Consider the following 10000-nt stretch of genomic DNA (forward strand, 5'->3'; position numbering starts at 1 on the left):
AGTGACCATCACGGCTCCGTCTCAACCAACACACACTTACTAGAGAACACACTCGATCAGTCCTGACGACACACAGGCTCAGAGTCGCTCAGGTCAGAGATGGAACTTTAGTTTAGTTTTTGTTACTTTAAATAACATGAACATTAGCCAATATAAATAAACTATAACAAGTTTACATGTATTTTATTTTGGTTATTTGCCAAGGCAAATAATAGGCAAAAACCTGAAAGGCTCTCAGTGACACAACTGATGGTTTGCATAAAAGCTGCTTGCAAATGTGCAGTCAGTCATGACGTCTTCATGTGTGTGTCACACTCGTTCATTCATGAGAATCGAGCAGCTTCTGTTTTACAGCAGCAACAGTGATTAAACTGTAAAATCCGGAACTGAAGAGCATGAATTTCTGTCCTGATTTGCATCGTAATGAAGGAAATAACAGAAGGAGAGTTTGTGAGCGAGATCAATTGCTCTGTTAATCATTTAGGCTCATTTGTTTTCATCTTCACACAAACCAGCGCTTCCTCTTTGATGTGACATCACTTGTGACCACGCTTGAATGGACCGGACAGAAGAAGAGGTTTCCATAGCAACGGCCCACAAACACACACACACACCTGAGCAAGTGAAACTCTTCTCTGGAGCTTCACACAGATTCATATGTTTCATGAACTCACAGTCGGTCCAGGACTGAATCCTCTGACATACACAGCTGCTGTTCATCTAGAGGAATCAGTTCATAAAGAAACAAAACAAAACATTCCACCTACTGCTCATACCCTGTATATGCTATCATATCAAATATGATCTGTCCTGAATCACATGAGAAAACACTCGCAGTCTCTCCTCACATTCACTGTATTGGATAACACTACATTTACATTTATTTACATTTATGCATTTAGCAGACGCTTTTATCCAAAGTGACTTACAGTGCATTCAGGCTAACTTTTTTTTTACCTAACACTACCGTCATAAACTGCATTTCTCTGTCGTTCATCGCTGAGAAGGTGATTAAACACAAACAAGTGCAGAGATGAAGCACAACTGATGCTGTGTGGAAATATGGATGACCGAAGCACTTGGATCAGCCTGCACACTGACCTGAGTAGGTGCACAAACACACACACACACACTTAACACTCAAGCACACACACACACACACACACACACACACACACACACACACACACACACACACACACACACACACACACACACGAGCACTGTGTTTATGGGTTGTTTTACAGGTTCTTCTGTGGATTAAGTATACACTAAACACTGAACACGTTCTCCATATGAAGCACAGGCCGATGATCACAGATCCTGCTGAACATACACACGAGTCTCCCACACACACGTCTATCTGTGGTCTCAGTCTGATTCTTGTGAGCGCCTGAGTTCAACCCCTTAGCACAAACTCAAAACTAACAGCACACACACACACAAACACACACACACACACACACACACATATACATACATACATACAGCCATGTGTTTAATGATGTGTTATTATATAATTCAGCACTCGTGTGATATAAGCTGCATTATATAAAGATGAAAGAGAAACTCTGCTGCTGTATGAATGATGCATTTCAGCTCCATTTGAGACCATCTGAACAGACAAACATCTGAAAACAGACAGACAAACATCTGAACACAAACAAACATCTGAACACAAACAAACAAACACCTGAACACAGACAAATAAATATCTGAACACAGACAAACATCTGAACACAAACAAACATCTGAACACAAACAAACAAACACCTGAACACAGACAAATAAATATCTGAACACAGACAAACATCTGAACACAAACAAACATCTGAACACAAACAAACATCTGAACACAAACAAACAAACACCTGAACACAGACAAACATCTGAACACAAACAAACATCTGAACACAGACAAACATCTGAACACAAACAAACATCTGAACACAGACAAACATCTGAACACAAACAAACATCTGAACACAAACAAACATCTGAACACAAACAAACAAACATCTGAACGCAGACAAACATCTGAACACAAACAAACAAACACCTGAACACAAACAAACATCTGAACACAAACAAATAAATATCTGAACAAAGAGACAGACAAACATCTGAACACAAACAAATAAATATCTGAACGCAGACAAAAAACAAAAAAAAAAAAAAAAAACAGAACACAAACAAACAGACAAACAAACAAACATCTGAACACGAACAAACAAACATCTGAACACGAACAAACAAACAAACAAACATCTGAACACGAACAAACAAACAAACAAACAAACATCTGAACACAAACAAACAAACATCTGAACACAAACAAACAAACATCTGAACACATACAAACAAACAAACAAACATCTGAACACAAACAAACAAACATCTGAACACATACAAACAAACATCTGAACACATACAAACAAACACCTGAACACAAACAAACAAACAAACAAACATCTGAACACAAACAAACAAACATCTGAACACATACAAACAAACATCTGAACACATACAAACAAACAAACAAACATCTGAACACAAACAAACAAACATCTGAACACAAACAAACAAACACCTGAACACAAACAAACACCTGAACACAAACAAACAAACATCTGAACGCAGACAAACATCCGAACACAAACAAACATCTGAACACAAACAAACAACTGAACACAAACAAACAACTGAACACAAACAGACAAACATCTGAACGCAGACAAACATCTGAACACAAACAAACATCTGAACACAAACAAACAGACAAACATCTGAACACAAACAAACATCTGAACACAAACAAACAGACAAACATCTGAAAACAGACAAACAGACAAACAAACAAACATCTGAACACGAACAAACAAACATCTGAACACAAACAAACATCTGAACACAAACAAACAAACACCTGAACACAGACAAACATCTGAACACAAACAAATAAATATCTGAACGCAGACAAACATCTGAACACAAACAAACAAACACCTGAACACAAACAAACAAAACAACACAAAAAAAAAAAAAAAAAACCTAAAAAAAAAAAAAAAGACAAAACAAACAAACATCTGAACACAAACAAACAAACAGACAAACATCTGAAAACAGACAAACAGACAAACATCTGAACACATACAAACAGACAAACATCTGAACACAAACAAACATCTGAACACAAACAAACAAACACCTGAACACAGACAAACATCTGAACACAAACAAACAAACATCTGAACGCAGACAAACATCTGAACACAAACAAACAAACACCTGAACACAGACAAACATCTGAACACAAACAAATAAATATCTGAACGCAGACAAACATCTGAACACAAACAAACAAACACCTGAACACAAACAAACATCTGAACACAAACAAATAAATATCTGAACGCAGACAAACATCTGAACACAAACAAATAAATATCTGAACGCAGACAAACATCTGAACACAAACAAACAAACACCTGAACACAGACAAACATCTGAACACAAACAAACAAACACCTGAACACAAACAAACATCTGAACACAAACAAACAAACACCTGAACACAAACAAACATCTGAACACAAACAAACAAACATCTGAACACAAACAAACAAACACCTGAACACAAACAAACATCTGAACACAAACAAACAAACACCTGAACACAAACAAACACCTGAACACAAACAAACACCTGAACACAAACAAACATCTGAACACAAACAAACAAACACCTGAACACAAACAAACACCTGAACACAAACAAACAAACATCTGAACGCAGACAAACATCTGAACACAAACAAACAAACATCTGAACGCAGACAAACATCTGAACACAAACAAACAAACACCTGAACACAAACAAACATCTGAACACAAACAAACATCTGAACACAAACAAACAAACATCTGAACGCAGACAACACCTGACAACTGAACCAAAACAAACACATCTGAACGCAGACAAACATCTGAACACAGACAAACAAACATCTGAACGCAGACAAACACCTGAACACAAACAAACAAACATCTGAACACAGACAAACACCTGAACACAAACAAACAAACATCTGAACGCAGACAAACACCTGAACACAAACAAACAAACATCTGAACACAGACAAACACCTGAACACAAACAAACAAACACCTGAACACAAACAAACCTGAACACAAACAAACACCTGAACACAGACAAACATCTGAACACAAACAAACATCTGAACACAAACAAACATCTGAACACAAACAAACAAACATCTGAACGCAGACAAACATCTGAACACAAACAAACAAACACCTGAACACAAACAAACACCTGAACACAGACAAATAAATATCTGAACGCAGACAAACAAACACCTGAACGCAGACAAACACCTGAACACAAACAAACATCTGAACACAAACAAACAAACACACTGAACACAAACAAACACCTGAACACAAACAAACACCTGAACACAAACAAACAAACATCTGAACACAAACAAACAAACAGACAAACATCTGAACACAAACAAACAAACATCTGAACACAAACAAACAAACAGACAAACATCTGAAAACAAACAAACAAACACCTGAACACAAACAAACACCTGAACACAAACAAACACCTGAACACAGACAAATAAATATCTGAACGCAGACAAACACATCTGAACACAAACAAACAAACATCTGAACGCAGACAAACATCTGAACACAAACAAACAAACACCTGAACACAAACAAACACCTGAACACAAACAAACATCTGAACACAAACAAACAAACACCTGAACACAAACAAACACCTGAACACAGACAAACATCTGAACACAAACAAACAAACATCTGAACGCAGACAAACATCTGAACACAAACAAATAAATATCTGAACACAGACAAACATCTGAACACAAAAACAAACAAACACCTGAACACAGACAAACACCTGAACACAAACAAACACCTGAACACAGACAAAATAAATATCTGAACACAAACAAACAAACAGACAAACATCTGAACACATACAAACAAACAGACAAACATCTGAACACAAACAAACAAACAAACAAACATCTGAACACAAACAAACAAACATCTGAACACATACAAACAAACACTGAAAACAAACAAACACCTGAACACAAACAAACAAACATCTGAACACAGACAAACACCTGAACACAAACAAACAAACACCTGAACACAAACAAACACCTGAACACAGACAAATAAATATCTGAACGCAGACAAACATCTGAACACAAACAAACAAACATCTGAACGCAGACAAACATCTGAACACAAACAAACAAACACCTGAACACAAACAAAAACAAACAAACATACAAACATCTGAACACAAACAAACAAACAAACACCTGAACACAAACAAACACCTGAACACAGACAAACATCTGAACACAAACAAACAAACATCTGAACGCAGACAAACATCTGAACACAAACAAACAAATATCTGAACGCAGACAAACATCTGAACACAAACAAATAAATATCTGAACACAGACAAACATCTGAACACAAACAAACAAACATCTGAACACAGACAAACACCTGAACACAAACAAACATCTGAACACAGACTATGCAGTTGTTAAGGTGCTATAGGATGTTTCCAAAATAAACCTATGCAGTTGCCACAGCATCTTATAAGCATAACTAAACAACTACCATATCATTCACAGATAAAAAAAACTCTAGAAACACAGCTGGGCAGAACTGAGCTGCTGCTCTCACCGACCTGAATAACGACCTGATCGTTCAGTGCGGAAATCACTGTAAAACCAAAGAACTACACCGCTGGAGGAGCTCCAGGACGTTCATGTGATGCTTCGTTTCTTCACTTTCATCTTATGGGATTATGCAGGAATGTGACGGGCTGGGCTGCGTTTCTCAAAGGCATTGTGAGTTTAAGTAGTTTGCGTGTTCAGTGTTTGTCTTTAATGTCAGACGGTTAGCAGCGGTTCCTTAATCATGTCAAACGTCTGTTTCAGAAATGTCACACTGAGTAATGAGATCAACCAACAATGTGCAAAAGGTCATAACAAACTGACATTCAAACACAATCAACAGCAAATAAAGAAAAGGCCACATGACAATTTGCTGGAGGTTCATAAGCGTGGACATTTACAACATATTCACTCAATTAACCCTCACGGCCATGTGACCTGACTCCTAATGAACACACGGCTCAGTCGCCCAGCCACACAGTTAAACAGGTTCTGATGACTGTGTGTGTGTTCACCAGAGCAGAAACTCTTGAGGAGACAGCAGTGTTTGTCCTGAAAACAAGCGTCCCGTCCAGCAGCCCAGACTCCACATCACTCCCTTCTCATAAAGTCTCCGCACAGGATAACAAACACACTGGGACACGTGCTTTGATGAGAACTCAAAACAGATGGAGGAGGGTTACCTGTGAATGTCACCAGTTACACAAAACTGAAACGACACCATCAGCAGCCGTCCGAATCACAGCTATATAACTCTAGATTACAGCCAATCCAAACCACTACTATAATGACAACGGCACAGATCCGTATTTTTTACAGCTGATGAATAATAAAAACACTGACAGCCAATCAGAATCCATCCTGCTTTAAAGAGCTCCAGCAATTAAGTGACAGATGACAAATCTGCAACGTTTATGATGCTGACATAGTTAGTTACAGTTACCATTATAATTGTAGTTACTGTTACAGTTATCACTACACTGTAAAAAACGATAGTGATTTTAACGGTAAAGGACTAAAAATGCTACAGTAAAAACCTATTAAGTGTGAAAAACTGTAATGCATATTTCATGTAATCTTACAGTAAAATAAAGTTTTTGAAAGTGAAAAAGAATGCATAATTTACAGTGACAATCCGTAAACTGACATTCCTAGAGTTACATTTCACATCTGATGTTTTTTCATTGAAATAACTGTTTCTTAGTTTTTTTCTCACCAGTTATGTTCATTAGGGTTGTATGTTACATCTAATGTTGTTAAATGTTTGGTTCATCATGTGACTCTCTTCACCAGCTGATTTTGGTGGTTATCAGTGTATTACAAAGGAAAACTACTAAACAGATTTCAGAACTGATATATAAACATTGTATCAGTTAATGAAATACGGTTTTTAAATGTAACTTTAAGTTAAATCCGTAAAAACCTAAAATGTTGCTACCGTATTGTATCATTATGACTATAGTTATTGGTATAGTCACCATTACAGTTATAATTACTGTAAAGAGTACTTTATCATAGTTACCGTTATGGTTCCCATTACAGCTAGAGTTATCATTAGAGGTTTCATTATAGTTATAGTTATTGCTGTAGTTATGATCATAGTTCTGGTTCTGGTTGTGAAGAGGTCTTAACACTCGGCAGATGAACTCCTCATCCTCACACTGTACTTCATCACGACAGGAGAAACACACTCACGCGTTACAGTAGGGTTTCTTGTCGTAGCCTTTGTAGTTCTTCATGTTGAGCGTCATCTTACACACTTCACAGTGGAAACAGCCTTTGTGCCAGTTCTGAAAAACCGCAGGACATCACATCATTACTGCAGATTCTGAGCAATTAATAATGCCACATCGTTTTAATAATCACAGGAGGCAGTGTGTGGATTAAACACTGTCCGGTCTCTTTCTGACACACAGGAGCATCAGAGCTGAAGAGATCAATAATGTTTCAGGGATGCAGTCAGGTCCTGGATGACTGTCATTTTCAAACACTTCAGAGAATACCATGGTATTAATGCGGTACTGTGTCCAAAACACCCTGCTAGTTTCAGAAAGGCTCGGTGTTTGTCTGTTTATATTTAATTTGCTTTGTCTTGAATAGATTTAATTAGACAACATTTTATAATGTCACTCATGACTGTAAGATTATGAATAAAACATCGTTCGTTATGTAAGACGCATGAAAACACATAGTAAAGTTTGATTTACACGCATCACATACAGCTGCGGTTCGTTTATATAAAACACGGTTCTGCTGCTGAAGCTCTGATAAAGTTGCTCCAGTTGCGAGTTCGTGTGGAAATGAGGTAAATCAACTCTTTTCGCACCTTGTCGAGGCAGCTGATCTTCTCGGTCGGATAGACGGTTTTCCCGCAGCGCGCGCACGCAGGGTTCATCCTCGCCGCAGCTCTGATCCTCAGATGCGAACAGATCCGCGTCACGGTCCGCTGAGCGCCGCGCTGAGCATCACACGCGTCTCGACGCGTTCGGTGCGCGCGCCCGTGTGTGTGTGTGGGAGAGAGAGAGAGTGTGTGTGTGTGTGTGTGTGAGAGTGAGAGAGTGTGTGTGTGTGTGTGTGTGAGAGAGATATATTTTTGTGTGTGTGTGAGAGAGAGAGAGAGATGTGTGAGAGAGAGAGTGTGTGTGTGTGTGTGTGTGTGTGTATGAGAGAGAGAGAGAGAGAGAAAGAAAGAAATTGTATCAAAGCACTGTGAGGCAAGAGAGAGAGAGAGAGAGAGAGAGAGAGAGAGTGTGTGTGTGTGTGTGTGTGTGAGAGAGGAGAGAGAGAGAGAGAGAGAGAGAGAGTGTGTGTGTGTGTGTGTGTGTGTGTGTGTGAGAGAGAGAGAGAGAGAGAGAGAAAGAGCGAGTGTGTGTGTGCGCGCGAGGGGTGGGGGGGTGCTCACTATACAGTATAAAGACAGAATGGTTTAAACACAGCATTTGGGTGTTATATAAGCGCGTCAATCAGAAAAGGAAAAATAAGTTAGTGTGTGTGTGTGTGTGTGTGTGTGTGGGGGGGGGGGGGGGTTCTAAACTGGTGGGGACTTAAACCTGAATACACTCCAACTGGGGACTTGTGTCACTGTGTCCCCATGGTTACAAAAGCTTATAAATCATACAGAATGAGTTTTTCGGAGATTGTAAAATGCAGAAAGTTTCATGTAAGGGATAGGTTTAGGTACAGTCTGTACAGTATAAAAACCATTACGCCTATGGAGAGTCCCCGGTGGGGAAGTCGTTGCCTAATGGTTTAGAGAGTCAGACTCCCAATCGAAGGGTTGTGAGTTCGAGTCTCGAGCCGGCAGGAATTGTGGGTGGGTGGGAGTGCATGTACAGTTCTCTCTCCACCTTCATACCATGACTTAGGTGCCCTTGAGCAAGGCATCGAACCCCCCAACTGCTCCCCGGGCGCCGCAGCATAAAATGGCTGCCCACTGCTCCGGGTGTGTGTTTCACAGTGTGTGTGTGTGTGTTCACTGCTCTGTGGTGCGTGCACTTCGGATGGGTTAAATGCAGAGCACGAATTCTGAGTATGGGTCACCATACTTGGCTGAATGTCACGTCACTTTCTTTTTTTGTCACTTTTTAGACAACTAATGCAAGTGTGTGTGTCTGTAACTCTCATTAGTGTGTGTGTGTCAGTAACTCTCATTAGTGTGTGTGTGTGTGTGTGTTAGTATGTGTGTGTGTGTGTGTGTGTGTGTGTGTGTGTGTGTTAGTGTGTGTGTGTTGATTATGTAATCATGAGAGACTCATGTTTATTCATTTTTCAGCTCGTGTGAAACAGCGACATCTGCTGCTCCCTAACATCAAATACATCAAATCTGTTTTACCATGTAAATACCATGGTACACATACACTGATCTATAATACATAATCCATATAATCCTATAGATCAGTGGGTAAAAATACTATAGTATTCTACCTGATACTAATGTACACTGCCACTGTACACAAACGAACACTGGGAAGAAAGTTGTTCTATAAATAACTATAAATAATTAGGAACTTAAATATTTAATTACTAGCGATTAATAATTAAGATTCGTTCAGTCGGTTTTATTTTAATTATGCATGTTTTATAATTAGACCAGACGTGTTTTCTCAGCTCGTCATGAATTATTTTATATTAAATATACATATTTTATTTGCTGTGGCGGTAATGAGGGAATTTAACAGAAACGTAACTCAATAATGAAGATTTAGCAGATACTAGTCATAAACCTAAAACATTAG

The 10000-nt window shown here is 38.7% G+C and overlaps 1 protein-coding gene across 1 annotated transcript in view; it reads right to left on the reverse strand.

Annotated features, from left to right (window-relative positions):
• Positions 1 to 8160, reverse strand: part of LOC122135485 (LIM and SH3 domain protein 1-like) — a 10390-nt gene extending 2230 nt beyond the window's left edge. The window contains exons 1-2 of the mRNA XM_042714935.1: positions 8092 to 8160; positions 7461 to 7555 (exon numbers count right to left, since the gene is read on the reverse strand). Coding sequence (XP_042570869.1) covers positions 7461 to 7555; positions 8092 to 8160 — 164 coding nt within the window. The remainder of the gene's footprint in view (positions 1 to 7460; positions 7556 to 8091) is intronic.
• Positions 8161 to 10000: the final 1840 nt, after the last annotated feature.

This window comes from Cyprinus carpio, chromosome A24 (assembly GCF_018340385.1).
Source record: "Cyprinus carpio isolate SPL01 chromosome A24, ASM1834038v1, whole genome shotgun sequence".
Classification (NCBI taxonomy): Eukaryota; Metazoa; Chordata; class Actinopteri; order Cypriniformes; family Cyprinidae; genus Cyprinus; species Cyprinus carpio.